The sequence below is a fragment of the Pan paniscus genome, chromosome X, assembly GCF_029289425.2.
Source record: "Pan paniscus chromosome X, NHGRI_mPanPan1-v2.0_pri, whole genome shotgun sequence".
Classification (NCBI taxonomy): domain Eukaryota; kingdom Metazoa; phylum Chordata; class Mammalia; order Primates; family Hominidae; genus Pan; species Pan paniscus.
In genome coordinates this window covers 25,655,508-25,674,463 of record NC_073272.2, presented here as the reverse complement: position 1 = coordinate 25,674,463, position 18,956 = coordinate 25,655,508, and the positions used below count along the sequence as shown (strand labels likewise).

At 44.5% G+C, this 18,956-nt stretch overlaps 1 protein-coding gene across 4 annotated transcripts in view; it reads left to right on the top strand.

The window, feature by feature from the left end:
• APOO (apolipoprotein O) overlaps positions 1-18,956 on the top strand; it is a 73,865-nt gene that overhangs the window by 33,949 nt on the left and 20,960 nt on the right. For all 4 annotated transcript variants that reach the window (XM_055106808.2, XM_003819576.5, XM_063601785.1 and 1 more), the window contains 3 exons: positions 5,321-5,416; positions 15,262-15,353; positions 17,611-17,691. In XM_055106808.2, the coding sequence (XP_054962783.1) occupies positions 5,321-5,416; positions 15,262-15,353; positions 17,611-17,691 (269 nt within the window). The remainder of the gene's footprint in view (positions 1-5,320; positions 5,417-15,261; positions 15,354-17,610; positions 17,692-18,956) is intronic.

Here is an 18,956-nt window from a genome sequence, read left to right as displayed (position 1 = left end):
GTTTTGAAGCAGGAAGGAGCTGAGTTGGTACTCCTATAAAAGGTCTTACTGCATAATTGATAGTGTTCTTACATTTTTTTTCATTTGGTTTTATTTTCCTTGATTATTTTTCAGTTGTGGGCCACTTATCACATACACTCACAAACTGGATTCACAGTCCATGTTCTGACTAATCTTAATCAGAAACTGGTAAATTAATAAAGATACCGATCATATTTCATTCCCCTTATTGGACATCTCGGAAACAAAATCTTGTTTTTACAAGGGTTTGTTTCCATGATAGAACAAAATAAACATGAGTACAGTTTCTTTGCTAAGATCATCATGGTGTATTGATGTCCTGATATTTCTGAGACTGTCAGATAAATTTATCGTTTGAAGACAAACATTAACAATAGCTGCCTACTGGTTTTTTGTTTTTTTTTTTTTTTGAGACAAAATATCACTCTGTCACCCAGGCTAGAGTGCAGTGGCATAGTCTCAGCTCACTGATACCTTTGTCTCTCAGGTTCAAGCGATTCTCCCACCTTAGCTTCCCGAGTAGCTAGGATTACAAGCGCGTGCCACCACATCCAGCTAGTTTTTGTATTTTTAGTAGAGACAGGGTTTCACCTTGTTAGCCGGGCTGGTCTCAAACTCCTGACCTCAAGTGATCTGCCCGCCTCGGCCCAAAATATTGGGATTACAGGCGTGAGCCACCGTACCTGGCCCCCTACTGGTTCTTTAAATTATTAAGGCATGTTAATAAGTAACATCTTAATTTTATTAATTTCATTAACACTTATTTAAGACTTATATGTCAGGTACTATTCTAAGTGCTTTACAAATACCAATTTATTGGGGGTGGAGTGAGGATGGTTAATGAGTACAAAAATATAGTTACAATGAATAAGACCTAGTATTTGATAGCACAGTAGGGTGACTGCAGTCAATAATACTTTATTGTACATTTTATTTTTTATTATTTTATTTATTTTTTATTTTTTTGAGACAGATTCTCACTCTGTTGCCCAGGCTGGAGTGCAGTGGTGCTATCTTGGCTCACTGCAACCTCCGCCTCCCAGGTTCAAGCAATTCTCCTGTCTCAGCCTCCCGAGTAGCTGGGACTGCAGGCACACGCCACCACACCCAGCCTATTTTTTGTATTTTTAGTAGAGACGGGTTTCACCATATTGGTCAGGCTGGTGTCGAACTCCTGACCTCAGGCGATCCACCCACCTCAGCCCCCCAAAGTGCTGGGATTACAGGTGTGAGCCGCCGCGCCTAGCTTATTGTACATTTTAAATAACTAAAAAAGCTATACTCTTTTAGGTATTGTAAATAAACTGAAAGAGTATAATTGGGATGCTTGTAACACAAAGAAAAATGATAAATGCTTGAGGTAAAGGATACTTCATTTACCCTGATGTGATTATTATGCATTGTATGCCTGAACCAAAATACCTCATTTACCCCGTAAATATATACACCTACTATGTACCCACAAAAATTTGGTATATATATATATATATATATATAAATTCTCATAACAAGCTGACAGATACCTTATTATCTTCATTTTTATCCGAGGAAACTAGAGAACTCCTGATATAGTCTTTTATGTGTCCATGTGTGGCTGAGAGGTCTCTTGTTTAAATTTTTCTGAGACAGGATCTTTCTCTGTCATCCAGGCTGGAATCCAGTGGCGTGATCATAGCTCACTGCAGCCTCGACCTCCTGGGCTCAAGCAATCCTTCCAGCTCAGCCTCCCGAGTAGCTAGGATTACAGGCATGTGCCATCACATTTTTTCCACTTTTTGTAGAGGCAGGGTCTCACTTTTTTGCCCAGACTCCGTACAGTCTTAAAACATATCTTCTTTCCCCTTTCTTTGTGATTTACCCACTTTGGCCCAGCTCACCAGAGCCATCTGGGTGTCCCTCTGTCAACTGCTCTGTGTACACATCTAGAATTGAGCAACACTGGGCTAGTAGGCAAAAATAAAGGGAAGTAAAAAATTGCCTCAAATGACCCAGACTAGAGGATGGAAAGTAAAAACTAGGCTAAAGGCAAAATAAGTAACAGGCCAGACAGTAATTAATGCAAACATAATACAAGTCCTATAGTAGTATTTAAAATGATCACATTTCCCAAAGAACCCAGGAAAAGGAAAACTGGCATGTATCTAGTATTACTTAGGGGACAGAATTGCTGAGTTTTCCAGTTTATTAGTTCAGTTCTGTATATATTTTTTAAGTCACCATTCTGCCAGGCCTCGAAAATTGAGATTGGTTAAGACAGTGGTCACAACCACTGAGATGCATGTAATATATTATTCAGTACTAATGCAAATACAGAGGTAATCACAGACCATTATTGAAGGTACAGAGGAAGGAGATTAGTTTAATTGAAATCGAGGAGGTGGGAGCAGTCAGGGAAGGACTTCTGAAGTGAATCTTGAAGGAGCAGTGTTAGCCACTCCAAAATGTGGGGGTGGGACTGCTGGAAGCAGGCATTGCACACTGGGCCCAGCATGATCAGGCTTAGAGGTGTGACTTGGTATTGGATGTTTGAGGAACCCTAAGTAGATAGGGAGTGCTGAAGATGAGATTGAGAAGGAGACATGAGGGCTTTGTGTAAGTCATGACCTAGCTAAAATTCATTTGTTAATTCATCCAGTATTTTTTTTTTTTTTTTTGAGACGGAGTCTTACTCTGTCGCACAGGCTGGAGTGCAGTGGCGCGGTCTCGGCTCACTGCAAGCTCCGCCTCCTGTGTTTACGCCATTCTCCTGCCTCAGCCTCCCGAGTAGCTGGGACTACAGGCGCCTGCCACCACACCTGGCTAATTTTTTTTTTTTTTTTTTGGTATTTTTAGTAGAGATGGGGTTTCACCATGTTAGCCAGGATGGAATACATCCAGTATTTATCAACTCCTGGCAGTGTGATTTTTGTTTTTTTGTTTTTTGAGACAGAGTCTCGCTCTGTTGCCCAGGCTGGAGTGCAATGGTGTGATCTCGGCTCACTGCAACCTCTGCCTCCCAGGTTCAAGCGATTCTCCTGCCTCAGCCTCCTGAGTAGCTGGGATTACAGGCACACGCCACCACGCCTGGCTAATTTTTGTATTTTTGGTAGAGACGGGGTTTCACCATGTTGGTCAAGCTGGTCTCGAACTCCTGACCTTGTGATCTGCCTGCATCGGCCTCCCAAAGTGCTGGGATTACAGGCGTGAGCCACTGCGCCTGGCCTGTTTTTGTTTTTGTTTGGAGACAGGGTCTCACTCAGTCACCTAGGCTGGAGTGTAGTGGCATGATCATAGCTCATTGCAGTCTTGACTTCCTGGACTCAAGCAATCCTCCCACCTCAGCCTCCCAAGTAGCTGGGACCACAGACATGCATCACCACACCTGGCTAATTTTTTTTTAAATTTTTTGTAGAGACAGGGTTTCGCCATGTTGCCCAGGCTGTTCTTGAACTCCTGGACTCAAGCAATCCTCCCACCTTGGCCTCCCAAAGTGCTGGGATTACAGGCGTGAACCACCACACCCAGCCATCATTCTTAATAAATATCTATTGAATGAACATCCATTATTACCACTGAGGGAAGATAACACAGAAGTGTAAGCAATCTATCATTAAGGAGCTTACATTCTCCTTGGGGAGACACCAGATACACACCTGAATAATTAAACACAGGGTACTATAGGATTAGGTACCAAGTGATGGTACAGAGAATAAATATGATGGGACTTTAGAGGAGGGAGAGAGGTATGAACTGATGAGCTTAGGAAAGGCTTTTGTGTGGAAGTAGGACTCAACTTGGCTTTTATGAGGTGGGATTGGCTCAGTGGAGAGGAGACAAGGCATTATGTGAATGAAGTCAGAAGGCATGTTCAGGCATGATGAATAGGTCACATGTTGTATTTATTTTTATTCTATCACCATCAACAGTGATCAACAGTGGCTATTTTCTGAGTGAAATTACAAGTTTCCTTTATTATCCAAATTTATTCTGTTCTTCGGTTCGAATAATGAGTTCAGATGGCAAAGGATGCTTATTTTTCTGAGTCTAATGTATTTGATTTCTTTCTTTTTTTTTTTTTGAGAAGGAGTCTCGCTCTGTCGCCCATGCTGGAGTGCAGTGGCGCGATCTTGGCTCACTGCAACCTCCACCTCTCGGGTTCAAATGATTCTCCTGCCTCAGCCTCCTGAGTAGCTGGGATTACAGGAGCGTGCCACCACGCCCAGCTAATTTTTTTGTATTTTTAGTAGAGATGGGGTTTTACCATGTTGGTCAGGCTGGTCTTGAACTCCTGACCTCGTGATCCGCCCTCCTCGGCCTCCCAAAGTGCTGGGATTACAGGAGTGAGCCACCGCACCTGGCCTTCCTTTTTTTTTTTTTTTTTAAGAGGCTGTGTCTTGCTCTGTGGCTCAGGCTGTCAGGCTGGAGTGCAGTGGCTCAATCCTAGCTCACCGCAGCCTTGAACTCCTGGGCTCAAATGATTCTTCTGCCTTAGCCTTGGAAAGTGCTGAGTTTATAGGAATGAGCCACCACTCACAGCTTGTTTTTGATTCCTGAGTTTCAGAGAGCAAGCAGCAAAGCTTCAGATAGCAATAGATCTATCCAAAGATTTATCCAAATCTATTCTGTTTTTGTGTTTCCATAACAAGAGTTTGAATAGCAAAGGATCCCTGTATTTGTATTCCTCCCTGTGCAAATTGCTGATTCAGATCTGTTGCTTTCAGGAATATGAAAGTAATTTAACATTTACTTCATTGTCAGTAGGTTGTTGGACCAAAGGTACTTGAAAATTGGACACTTGCAGCCGGGCGCAGTGGCTCACACCTGTAATCCCAGCACTTTGGGAGGCTGAGGCGGGTAGATCACCTGAGGTCAGGAGTTCGAGACCAGCCTGGCCAACATGGTGAAACCCCATCTCTACTAAAAATAAAAAAGTTAGCTGGGCGTGGTGGCGGGCGCTTGTAATCCCAGCTACTTGGGAGGCTGAGGCAGGAGAATTGCTTGAACCTGGGAGGCAGAGGTTGCAGTGAGCCGAGATCACGCCATTGCACACCAGCCTGGGCGACAAGAGCAAAACTTCATCTCAAAAAAAAAAAAAAAAGAAAGAAAAGAAAATTGGACACTTGCTATGTGAATAGTAAATCTTGTTTATATGTCACATAAAAAGAGTATGTTGAAGAGAAGTGTAGTAGCAGGATGCAGAGAATATGTGGTTTGAAAAGCACTTGATACTATATATACATATTATATACTGTATAAGACTTTTGTTTTGTTTTTTAATGAGAAATTTATGGAACTGCTTCCTGGTCTAATTCTATTGTAGACAGCTATGACTATCTCCAAAATGCACCTCCTGGATTTTTTCCGAGACTTGGTGTTATTGGTTTTGCTGGCCTTATTGGACTCCTTTTGGCTAGAGGTAGGTGCAATTTTATGGGTTTAACAGTCAGCTCATAAAGCAGAGATAGAATATATGTTTCATTCTTTCCCTTCATTTACCAGGTTTCAGAATAATGAGTTGGTTCCTAAATACGGCTTTCTTAATGTATAATTGATATGGTTATCATATTTGATTTTAAACATAAATAGAAATTGTATACTCTTGGTAAAAAAAAGAAGTTATCCTTTATAGGCACATTTACTTGATCAAATCTCTGTTGTTCTTTGGTACAGAAAGAGCGAAATTTTAAAGTCTTTCACACCTGAGAAATCAACTGTTTCTAAACGTTTCACTATTAAGATCAAGCTATATTAATCACAGTAGATAGAGCAGTGATTTAATAGAGATTTTATTACCTTCTTGATTTGTCATGCCTTCAGTCAGTGATGACAAAAACTTTAAAAATGCTTTAAATGCTAACAAATGCCAACTTAAAAATATTACTATACTGCTAGATTATAAAATATCTATAGGAAATAAAGGCTAATAAAATACTTTGCTATGATGAGATGAATTTGTTATCAACTACTTGAAGTTTTACTAGTTGGAAACTAAATGTTTATGATATAAAATTCTGACATTACCATCATTCCTAATGAAGAAAGTTTATGAATCCTGTAATCAGACCCCCGTAAAAGAGAACCATAGAGACTACTCTGGTCCCTGTATTAGTTTGTTTTGCATTGCTATAAAGGAATATCTGAGGCTGGGTAATTATAAAGAAAAGAGATGCCAGGCGCAGTGGCTCACGCCTGTAATCCCAGCACTTTGGGAGGCCGAGGCAGGTGGATCACAAGGTCAGGAGATCGAGACCATCCTGGCTAACACGGTGAAACCCCGTCTCTACTAAAAATGCAAAAAATTAGCCGGGCGTGGTGGCAGGTGTCTGTAGTCCCAGCTACTCGGGAGGCTGAGGCAGGAGAACGGTGTGAACCCGGGAGACGGGGCTTGCAGTGAGCTGAGTTCGAGCCACTGCACTTCAGCCTGGGCGACAGTGCGAGACTCCGTCTCAAAAGAAAAAAAAAAAGAGGTTTATTTGGCTTATGGTTCTGCAAGCCGTACAAGAAGCGTGGCATCAGCATCTATTTCTGTTGAGGGTTTCAGAAAGCTTCCAATCGTGGTGGAAGGCAAAGGGGGAGCAGGCGCATCATATGGTGAGAGAGGGAGCTAGAGAGATGCCAGGCTCTTTTAAACAACCAGCCCTCATGTTAACTAATAGAGTGAGAAATTACTCATTACCACAGGGAAGGCACCAAGCCATTCATGAGGGATCCACCCCCATGACCCAGACACCTCCCAGCGTGGGGGTTCACATTTCAACATGAGATTTAAAGGGGACAATCATTCAAACTGTATCAGTCCTATTCCTCCAATTTAAAAAATCTTCCCTCTACATGCAATAGCTGTTACTTTAGTTTAGTTTAGTTTAGTTTAGTTTAGTTTCGTTTCGTTTAGCTTAATTTGAGATAGAGTCTCACTCTGTCGCCCAGGCTGGAGTGCAGTGGCACAATCTCGGCTCACTGCACCCTCCGCCTCCTGGGTTCAAGTGATTCTCCTGCCTCAGCCTCCCAAATAGCTGGGATTATAGATGTGCACCACCACGCCCAACTAATTTTTGTATTTTTAGTAGAGATGGGGTTTCGCCATGTTGGCCAGGCTGGTCTCCAGCTCCTGACCTCAAGTGATCGGCCTGCCTCGGTGTCCCAAAGTGCTGGGATTACAGGTGTGAGCCACTACACCTGGCCTTATTTTTTTTTTAATTGATTTCTTTTTTGAGACAGGGTCTCACTCTATCACCCAGGCTGGAGTGAAGTGGTGTGATCATAGCTCACTGCAGCCTGGACCTCCTGGGCTCAAGTGATCCTCTCACCTTAGCCTTTCAAGTAGCTGAGATTACAGGCGCCTGCCACCATGCCCAGGTAATTTTTGTATTTTTAGTAGAGACGGAGTTTCGCTATGTTGCTCAGGCTGGTCTTGAACTCCTGAACTCAAGCCATCCACCTCCCTTGGTGTCCCCCAAAGTGCTGGGATTATAGGCATGAGCTGCCGCACCCGGCTAATGGCTGTTATTTTTGAATCTGGAGGGTAGACACTGCCCTGGTGGCACTACCAGCTCACCTGTGGAAGCAACTCATGTCACAGTCTTTGTGCCCTCCTCCCATCTCATGCAGAATATGTCAGAATTAAATTTCCAGCTTATTTTTGTAATCAACTTATGAACCAACGTTTTTCCCTAAACTTCTTTCACCTCATTTCTTGCAAAGCTGTTCAGAAGAGCATTCGGTCTTATTTAGATAGCATTTGAGATTGATGAACATCCCAAGGCCAGGGTGTTGGGATTTCAGCTATCGTTAGGGAGATAGGAATGTAGAAGTGAGTGAGAGGAGCTTCCCCCTCCCTCTCCTGGTTAGAGCATGTGGGAAAATCTTCCAGGTCCAAAGAAAGCACTTTTTCTGTGCTGTGGGTACGTTCCTACAGTGCCGAGAGCTTGTCCCTGGAACATCCACTAGGGTGACCATCCTAAGGAGGATTGGAGATGGTGCTCTCCTGGCCAGAGCAGCAGCATGAGGACATCTGCTACAGTGGGTCCTAGTCCTCTGATTTTGTTTGTTCGTTCTATCTCTTTTCTTCCTTTTCCTGGGGAGAGCTTGGTAGTATTAAAATAATTTGACACCTTAATTCTTTTTCACAAATATTCACACAGGCACGCACACACACATGTGCAATAGCAGGTCTTTTCTCCTGAGCGTTGGGTATAGAAAGACCTGAGGTGAGCAGCATCAGAGGGGTTCACCAAGCAAGATGAGTGGGGTGATAGGGATGTCTGTGGGTAGCCAGAATGGTTTGCAGACCCCTCCAGGTGAATGGGCCCCTTTGAGGGCAGCAGCAGGGTGGGTGGGTGCAGAAGGTCCCTCCTGATAGAAGTTTCTTTTTTTTTTTTTTGAGACAGTCTTGCTCTGTTGCTGAGACTGGAGTGCAGTGGTGCCATCTCAGCCTCACTGCAACCCTGCCTCCTGGGTTCAGGTGATTCTCCTGCCTCAGCCTCCCGAGTAGCTGGGACTACAGGCGTGCACCACCATGCCCAGCTCATTTTTGTATTTTTAGTAGACACGAGGTTTCACCATGTTGACCAGGCTTGTCTCGAACTCCTGACCTCAAGTGATCCTCCCGCCTCAGCCTCCCAAAGTGCTGGGATCATAGTTGTGAGCCACTGTGCCTGGCCTGGTGGGGTTTCTTGAGCGTATCTGCTAAGGTAGTCTGCTTCAGTTGTTGAGGATTGCCACAACTGTGGTGGTGACAAGAGGCTCTCAGAGAGGTGAATGGATGTCCATTCAGAGGAAGTGGGCCCAGCCAGACCACTCCAAGATGACACGTGGTTGTTGACACTATTGTTGCCTTCTGGTGGCTCTCCCCAGCATTGGCCACCAGTGGTTCCCCCCGCCCCTGGCAGTGCTGATAGTGACAACCCGTACCACTGGCCTCTTGGGAGATAGGGCATGGAGGTGGGGGCAGGGGAGTATGATTACACCTCCTTCCTGAAGTTCTCGGGTCTCTGGCTCATTGTGTGAACCAGCAGGAGCTGGAGGCCCGAGAGCTGCCACTTCTCGGCTCTCCCTGGAGGAGTGAGAAATGACTGGGTGGCAGGTTGGCTGCTCTTTCCCTGGTCCTCACTTGGGTGAGCTGCTTCAAGTGGATGGGGGCAGGGGAGGGGCCATATGCAGGGATATCACAGGCTTTTCTCTTCTAGGATAATTATACCCTTTCAATTCATGCAACAGGATCAGGAGAGAAACAGTAAATCATTAATAGTCTAGGTTGATAACATTTGTATTCTCTTCAGCAGTCCCAGTTCCATCGTTGGGGATTTCTCCGTTTAAAGTTTTAAAGCCAATAAACAGTACTTACATGATTAGAACCGTTTAAGGATTAATGTACACATTCTGGCGGGGTACAGTGGCTCACACCTGTAATCCCAGCACTTCAGAAGTTCAAGGCGGATGTATCACCTGAGGTCAGGAGTTCAAGACCAGCCTGGCCAACATGGTGAAACCCGTCTCTACTAAAAATACAAACATTAGCCAGGCGTGGTGGCGGGTGCCTGTAATCCCAGCTACTTGGGAGGCGAAAGCAGGAGAATCACTTGAACCCGGGAGGCAGAGGTCGCAGCAAGCCGAGATCGCACCACTGCACTCCAGCCTGAGCAACAGAGCGAGACCCCATCTCAAAACAAACAAACAAATCAGCCGGGTATGGTGGCTAACACCTGTAATCCCAGCACTTTGGGAGGCTGAGGTGGGTGGATCACCTGAGGTCAGGAGTTCGAGACCAGACTGACCAACATAGTGAAATCCTGTCTCTACTAAAAATACAAAATTATTTGGGCATGGTGGCGCATGCCTGTAATCCCAGATTCTTGGGAGGCTGAGGCAGGAGAATCACTTGAACCCAAGAGGTGGAGATTGCAGTGAGCCGAGATTGCACCATTGCACTCCAGCCTGGGCAGCAAGAGCAAAACTCCATCTCAAAAAAAAAAAAAAAAAATCAATAACACACACATTCTGCTAGCATCTATATGGGTCCCACAGCAAAAAACACTATGCCTCTCAGTGGAGTCAAGGCCATGTGTATTCTCTAGTTTCATCCTCTACTGGTTTTTTTAACCTCATTCTCAGGTTTCTCCAAGCTCTGTGTCCTGCTGTCTCTTCTGTCCATTTCCCTTGCTCCACAGCTCTATATCCTCCTACAATCTGGCCTGAGACTTCAACACAGTTCTTGTTTTGGGACTGGTCTTCTTCACACTTTCTTGGGTTTAAGCCCCCTTTTCCTGGGTTCCATGTCATCTTCTCCTTGGTTTACTCTGCCGTGCTGTTGAACTACATGCTTAAGTCACTTTCAAAAAAGCGTATGTTGGAGGTAAACTTCCCAAGACCTTCCATGTCTGAAAATCACTTTCTGCCCTCATACCATGTGACAGTTTGGTTGGGCACTGAATTTGTTTGCCATCAAAACTTTCAAAGCCATGTATTCTAGCATCTGGCGTTGTAGATGTGAGAGTCAGTAGCCATTCTGGATATTTGCTGCTTCTGAACAGGTGATACATTTTTTTTTTTCTTCCTGGAAGCTTTGAAGATCTTCTGTGAATCTTTAGTGTTCTGAATTTCTTTGGTGCTGTGACTAGATAGAGGTCTTTTCTTTTTTTTGAGACGGAGTCTCACTCTGTCACCCAGGCTGGAGTGCAGTGTCACAATCTCCGCTCACTGCAACCTCCTCCACCTCTGGGTTCAAGTGATTCTCACGCCTCAGCCTCCCGGTTAGCTGGGATTACAGGCGTGCACCACCACGCCTGGCTAATTTTTGTGGTTTTAGTAGAGATGGGGTTTCACCATGTTGGCCAGGCTGGTCTTGAACTCCTGACCTCCAGTGATCCACCTGCCTCAGCCTCCCAAAGTGCTGGGATTACAGGCATGAGCCACCATGCCTGGCCTTGGATATAGTGTTTTCATTCTTGCCCAAACAATATGGCAGCTTGCAGCATCCAGCTGAAGGAAAATATCTTCTTTTCCTCCCTCCCTCCCTCCCTCCCTCCTTCTCCCTTCCCTGCCCTCCCCTCCCTCCCTCCCCTTCCCTCCTTCTCCCTCCCCTTCCCTCCCCTGCCTCCCTCCCTCCCCTCCCTCCTTCTCCCTTCCCTTCCCTCCTTCTTCCTTCCCTTCTCGTCCCATCCCTTTCTCTTCTCTTCTCTTCTCTTTTCTTTCTGAGAGATGATCTCACTCTGTCACCCAGGTTGTAGTGCAGTGGCATGATCAAGGCTCACTGCAGTCTTGACCTCCTCAGGCTCAAGCAATCCTCCCATCTCAGCCTCCTGAGTAGCTGCGACTATAGGCATGCACCACCACACCTGACTAATTTTTGTTTTTTTTGTGGAGACCGGGTGTCACCATGTTGCCCAGGCTGGTCTCAAACTCCCGAGCTCAAGCAGTCTTCCTTCTTCAGCCTCCCAAAGCGCTAGGATTACAGGCATGAGCCACTGTGCCCAGCCTATCTTGTGTATCTTTGAAAATTTACTCTCATTCTTTTTCCTTCCTCAACTCATTAATTAGCAATTGAGTTATTTAAAAGGACCCTATGTGTCTCTTATATTTTCTTGATTATTTTATTTTGTTCCTTTTGAATTTTTTTTGCTTTGGTCATTTCCAAGAGCTCCTTCCTGTTCTTTGAATGTTCTTTTTTTCATAGAATTATTTTTTTCTTTTAATGTAGTGGCTTTTAAAATTTATTTGATGATACTTAGTAATAGGTTTAGTTTTGTTTTGAAGTTCTTCTGTTTCCTTTGTGCTTGTCTTGGTCTTTTTTTTTCTTTGTGCTTGTCTTGGTTTTTCTCCTTTATGTTTCAGGCTTTCCACAAATGACTGGTGATTCTTGGTTATCCAGTCATGTTTCAAAGTGAGGCAGCTGAAATGCTAATAAGAACTCTTTCACCTGTAATCCCAGCACTTTGGGAGGCTGAGGCAGGCGGATCACCTGAGGTCAGGAGTTCAAGACCAGCCTGGCCAACATGGGAAAACCCCATCTCTACTAAAAATACAAAAAATAGCCGGGTGTGGTGGAGGGTGTCTGTAATCCCAGCTACTCAGGAGGCTGAGGCTAGAGAATCACTTGAACCCAGGAGGCAGAGGTTGCAGTGAGCTGAGATCACGCCACTGCACTCCAACCTGAGCAACAGAGCAAGACTCCGTCTCGGAAAAAAAAAAAAAGAACTCCCTGTCTGTACGTGGGGCCCACTGACGGGCAGTTTCTACCTCAGGGGAGCTGGGCAGGAAGTGACCATATACAAGGGTGCACCCAGGGCCAGTGTGAGGAGGGCTTTTCTCTCAGGCACTGACATACTCACCCCTTCCAGCTCTCTTGGTTCTCAGCAGGAAATCCATGGTGTTTCTTTAGTGATACCCTGCCCCCACTGTTTTAACTCTTTTTTTTTTTTTTTTTTTTTTTTGAGACAGGATCTTGCTTTATCACCCAGTGTGTTAGGCCATTCTTGCATTGCTATAACCTAACACTGGGTAATTTATAAAGAAAAGAGGTTTAGTTGGCTCACAGTTCTGCAGGCTGTACAGGAAGCATGGCACCAGCATCTCCTCGGCTTCTGGTGAGGCCTTGGGCTGCTTGCAATCATGGTGGAAGGCAAAGGGGGAGCTGATGTCTCACATGGCAAGAGTGCGAGCAAGAGAAAGAGGTGGGGGAGGTGTCACACATTTTTAAACAGCCAGATCTCAAGAGAACTCACTGTTGCACAAGGACAGCACCAAGGGAATGGTGTTAAACCATCTGTGAGAAATCCACCTTCATGATCCGGTCACGTCCCACCAGGCCCCACCTCCAACATTGGGGATTACAATTTAACATGAGATTCAGAGAGAACAACATCCAAATTATCACCCAGGCTGGAGTGCAGTGGCATAGACACAGCTCACAGTAGCGTTGAACTCCTGGGCTCAAGCAATCCTCCAGCCTCAGCCTCCTGAGTAGCTAGGACCACAGGCACACGCCACCACACCTTACTAATTTTTTAATTTTTTGTAGAGATGTGGTCTCCCTAAGTTGCCCAGGCTGGTCTCAAACTCCTAGGCTCAATCAGTCCTCCCACCTCAGCCTCCCAAAGTGCTGGGATTACAGGTGTGAGCCACTGCATCAGGCTCACTTTTTTTGTTGTTGTTTTTTTAAAGGAATTGAGATGGGGGGCTGGGCGTACTGGCTCATGCCTGTAATCCCAGCACTTTGGGAGGCTGAGGCAGGTGGATTGCTTGAGCTCAGGAGTTCAAGACCAATCTGGGCAACATGAGGAAACCCCGTGTCTACAAAAACTACAAAAAAAAAAAAAAAATTAGCCAGGCATGATGGCTTGCACCTCTTGTCCCACCTACTTGAGGGGCTGAGGCAGGAAGATAGTTTGAACCTGGGAGGTCGAGGCTGCAGTGAGCCATGATTGTGCCACTGCACTCCAGCCTGGGAGACCGAGTGAGGCCCTCTCTCAACAGAAAAAAAAGAAATGGAGATGGAGTCTCGCTATGTTACTTCAGCTGGTCTCAATTCCTGGCCTCAAGCAATCCTTATGCCTCGACCTCCCCAAGTGCTAGGATTACAGGTGTGAGCCACCACACCCAGTAACCCTGGTTTACTGGGTTTTTTAACATTTTGAACTGGTGTGACTTCCTGGCCAGGGGTAGTTTTGTACTGGGATGGCATAGGGGAAGGAAAGGCCATGCTGGTCCATGCATCGGACTTGCATTTGTCCTGTGCCCTTGTCTTGCTCCCTGGTTGCCATCTCCACTCCCCACGGTACCTGCCATCTCTGGATCTGGAATCTCCCTGGGGCTGCGTGGGACAGATCTGCTCCCTCTGAGGCTGCACTCCTCCTCAAGATTTCAAGATTTCAAGGCAGTGTGTCCTCTTATTTCCGTTCACTCTCCATTTTCTGAAAATTGATTGACACTTCCTGTCTGCCAGTGGCCCTTCCACACATTTTCTCTTCATTGTGGGTTTATTAATGTTTTTTCTTACTGTTTTTTTAACGGGGTTGCAGAAAGGGGAGAAGAAGAACGCTTGTGTTTAGTATTTATATAGGAAGCCAGATTGCTATAAAAGAACATAAACCCTAGAAACCAAAATACTCATTTGTTTATTTTTAAAATAATCTTTTTTTCTGCTCTCTTAGGGAAAAAAAGGTGTTCTCTTGAAAACACTTGGTCCTGAGTGAAAGAAGCCAGTCACAAAGGACCATATATTTACTGCATGATTCCATTTATATGAAATATCCAGAGGGCCGGGCGCAGCGGCTTACACCTGTAATCCCAGCACTTTGGGAGGCCGTGGCGGGTGGATCACCTGAGGTCAGGAGTTCGAGACCAGCCTGGCCAGCATGGCGAAACCCCATGCCTACTAAAAATACAAAATTAGCCGGGCATGGTGGCGTGTGCCTGTAACCCCAGCTACTCGAGAGGCTGAGGCAGGAGAATTGCCTGAACCCGAGAGGCAGAGGTTGCAGTGAGCCAAGATTGCGCCATTGCACTCCAGCCTGGGTGACAAGAGCAAAACTCTGTCTCAAAAAAAAAAAAAGAAATATCCAGAGTAGGCAAACACATAGAGATAGAAAGTAGATCAATGGTTGCCTAGGGCTGGACGGTACGGGGGGGTTGAGGAATGACTGCTAATGGGTTTCTTTTAGTGATTATGAAAAAGCTCTAAAGTTAATTGTAATGATGGTTACACACCTCTGTCAATATACTAAAAGCCATTGAACTGTACTTTAAATGGGTGAATATGAATTTTATCTCAATAAAGCAGTGCAAAAGCGTTTTGGTGCACATGACTTTATTTGGCACATTCTTTCAGTTTAGGACCAAAGAAATCTTATTCAGTGGTGGGGTTATTTTGGTTTTGTTGTTTGGGTTTCTTAAGAGACACGGTCTTGCTCTGTCACCCAGGCTGGAGTTTAGAGGTGTGATCATAGCTCATTGTAACCTCGAACTCCTGGGATCAAGGAATCCTCCCACCTCAGCCTCCCAAGTAGCTAGGACTATAGGCACACACTACCACGCCTGGCTAATTTTTTTATTTTAATCTTTGTAGAGACAGGATCTGACTATGTTGCCCAGGCTGGTGTCAAACTCCTGGCCTCAAGTGATCCTCCTGCCTCGGCCTCCCAGAGCTTTTGGATTACAGGCGTGAGCCACTGTGCCTGGCCTTGTTCTGTATTAAATGGATAAGGTAAATTGTGATGGTGAGGATAATGAATCATCTGATGGCGTGTACAACCTTTTATTTATTAGGTTCAAAAATAAAGAAGCTAGTGTATCCGCCTGGTTTCATGGGATTAGCTGCCTCCCTCTATTATCCACAACAAGCCATCGTGTTTGCCCAGGTAAGAGAAACTCTGTAATCCATGATGTCCCTCATTCTTGTTTGTGTGTGTATGAATCTGATGCTTAATTTTATTTTATTTTGCAGTTCTTATAACACCAGACTAAAATTTGTTTGTACATATAGATGAATACAGCAAATTTAAATGATTTTCTCCACTATATGCCTCAGTTCTGGCCCTTCTTCCAGTAATGCCAGTGTTCACAGAATTTGAACACGAATTTGCATGATTGTTTGAATATTCATCAGCAAAAATTTAATATACATTTTTTGTATACTTACATGGAAGTCTAGAGACTCAAATTCCAAAGCTGATAATTATGGGTCACTCAGTTTATGCATGTCCGGTCACAACCTGCTCTCGTTGGTATTGTAGACCCAGACTACTCTGACTTCCACTCCTCCCTATTACTGGTGCCCTTGCTTTCCTTGCTGGGGACTTTGGGGACTGTAATCCCCTCTGCTTGGAGTGCCCTTTTCGGGGCTTTCAGTTGGCTGCTCCTTTCTTATCCTTGAAGCCTCAGTCTTATGGTACCCTGGCAAGCAGATCTATCACGGTGGCAGGCAACATGGATAAAGCTGTACCACCGATTCTTAAAATGTGTTCCAGACCAGAAGCAGCAGCATCACCTGAGAACTTGTTAGAAATGCAAACTCTCAGGCCCCACCCCAGACTGACTGAATCAGAAGCTCTGGGAGTAAGGGCCAGCAGTCTGTGTTTTAGCAAGCCCTCCGGTGGTTTGTTATTAATGCCTATGGTGTTTGAGAACCACTGATGGAGACCAGTAGGTAGCCTGAAAAGGGTGATATCTGGAGTGAGTGGGACTCTAGAGATGGTGTCCCTCAGGAACTGGCAAGAACAAGACAGGCTCTAGGTTTTGAGGTCCTGGGCAGATTGTGGACACAGGGACTTTAGCTGCTGGAACTACCACATCACATGGAAACTCAGTTCCAGGAGCAGACAGCAGTGCAGTCACCCAAATTGGACTCTGAGCCAGACTGACCTGAGACTGAGCTTCCTTGGTTGTTCATGACAGTATTGAATCCAGATTCCTCGATTGGGCTACAGTTGTATGTGAGAGTCCAGTGGCCCCAGCTTGGGGAGCTTGATGGCTTTGATGACAAATACCAGTACTTTCCAGCATTTGCTCAACATTGTTTGTAACAGTCCTGGAGGCAGATAGTTAATGCTTCTGTCCCTGCTCCAGCCCCAGGTCAGGAACAGTGAGTAACATCTTCCAGCCCTAGATATAAAAATAATTAAACATTATTTCAGCCTGTTATGGTTTAAGCAGTAAATAGCTAGAGTGGAGAGGGTGAACTTGGTTGCTCGTTGAGAAGCATATGTGGCTGTCCCCAGAGTAGGAGTCTTTTTTTTTTTTTTTTTAATTTCTTTCTTTTTTAACTTTTAGCTTTAGGGGTACATGTGCAGGTTTGTTATTGTAAATCGTGTGTCATGAGGGTTTGGTGTACAGATTATTTTGTTACCCGGGTAATAAGCCTAGTACCTGATGGGTAGTTTTTTGATCCTCGCCCTCTTCTCACCCTCCACCCTCAAGTAGGCGTCGGTCTCTGTTCCCTTCTTTGTGTCCATGTGTTGTCAAGGTTTAGTTCCCAATTACAAGTAAGAACATGTGGTATTTGGTTTTCTGTTCCTATGTTAGTTCACTTAAGATAATGGCCCCCAGCTCCATCCCTGTCCCTGCAAAGGACATGAGCTCATTCTTTTTGGCTGCATAGTATTCTGTGGTGTATAAGTACCACATTTTCTTTATCAAGTCTACCATTGGCTGGGCGTGTTGGCCCACGCCTGTAATCCCAGCACTTTGGAAGGCCGAGGTAGGTGGATCACCTGAGGCCAGGAGTTCGAGACCAGCCTGACCAACGTGGTGAAACCCTGTCTCTATTAAATACAAAAAATTAGCTGGGTGTGGTGGCACATGCCTGTAATCCCAGCTACTTGGGAGGCTGAGGCAAGAAAATTGCTTGAACCCAGGAGGCGGAGGTTGCAGTGAGCCAAGATTGCGCCATTCCACTCCAGCCTGGGCAACAAGAGCGAAAACTCCATCTCAAAAAAAAAAAAAAATCTACCATTGATGGGCATTTAGGTTGATTCCATGTTTTGCTATTATGCATAGTGCTATGATGAACATATGCATGCATATATCTTTATAGTAAAATGATTTATATTCCATTATTATTCCCAATAATAGGGATTGCTGGGTCAGATGGTAAGATCTTTTCTATTTTGTTTTAAGGTCAGTGGGGAGAGATTATATGACTGGGGTTTACGAGGATATATAGTCATAGAAGATTTGTGGAAGGAGAACTTTCAAAAGGTGAGGAGCATCTTTTTCATTATCTTCCTTTTGGTTTAAATATGTGGTTTCTCTAGGGTTTTGTAAAATATTTGATAACCCTGTTGATTTATTGTTTTTTCTGTTTGCTTCTAGTTCTGTCTCCAGCTCAGATTTTTCAGGTGACCCTTCTTGGTAGAGCAGTAGAACTTCTGAGTATTTGGTTATTATCAGCAGGGCCAAATAAGTGGTGACCATAAAATGCAATGCATTCCACCGTAGTCTTAGACCATATTTTCCATTATATTGTATTCCTAGTTTCCTCTAAGTGTAGCGTATTATTTAAAAGTCTTATTGAAACTGAATTCAAAGGGAATGTACTATGCTCCCAGGAAAAAGACATAATTGAGAGCCTCTTCCTCTTGGTTTTTCACTTATCATAAGTTCTGTTCTTTCCTTAGCACTGCCGTTTCTGTTTATCCCCCAGGCTTCTCAGCTCAGCTGAGGGTGTGAGCCATCGTATGTTGGGGACTAGCTACCAGCTAAAGGCCACGTTCTCTGTGCTGTCTAGTACATGAGCAACAGAGGGAAGAAGTTGTGTAATTGTAAGAACTTGTCACCTTTCATCTCTTTTAGTGGCCACATAGCCGATTAAATGTTGCCTATGTTCGCTTGGAACATTCCCTTCCTCCCACTGATAAGGAAGAATGAGTAGAGAATAAGGTATCATGTCTCTACTAAGCACTCAGAGGCACAGCCAGCTAAGGAAGAATTAGACTTCTTATATTAATATACCTTCTACATCACAGATTGAAGGAAGTTCATTTTTCAATGAAAATACTTTTTAAAAAAAATAAATAACTGAGCTTCAAATCATTGACAAGTTAAAAAAAAATACATATAAATAACTATCTCAGAATTAAAATCCAGAATTTTGAACTGGGATTTGGAAGTAACAGAATAAATTATAAGCCCTCTTTATTATTTACATAAATAATCTTCTAGTGAAATCTTAAGACTCATTTTTTGGCCAGGTGCAGTGACTCACGCCCAGCACATTGGGAGTCCAAGGTGGGAGGATCACTTGAGCTCAGGAGTTTGAGACCAGCCTAGGCAACATAGTGAGACCCTATCTCTCCAAAAAATAAAAAAATTAGCTGGGCATGGTGGCATACTTTGGGAGGCTGAGGTGGGAGGATTGCTTGAGCCCAGAAGGTAAGGGCTAAATAGAGTGAGCCATGATTGCGCCACTGCACTCCAGCTTGAGCAACACAGTGAGGCCCTGTCTCAAAAAAAAAGAAAAAGAA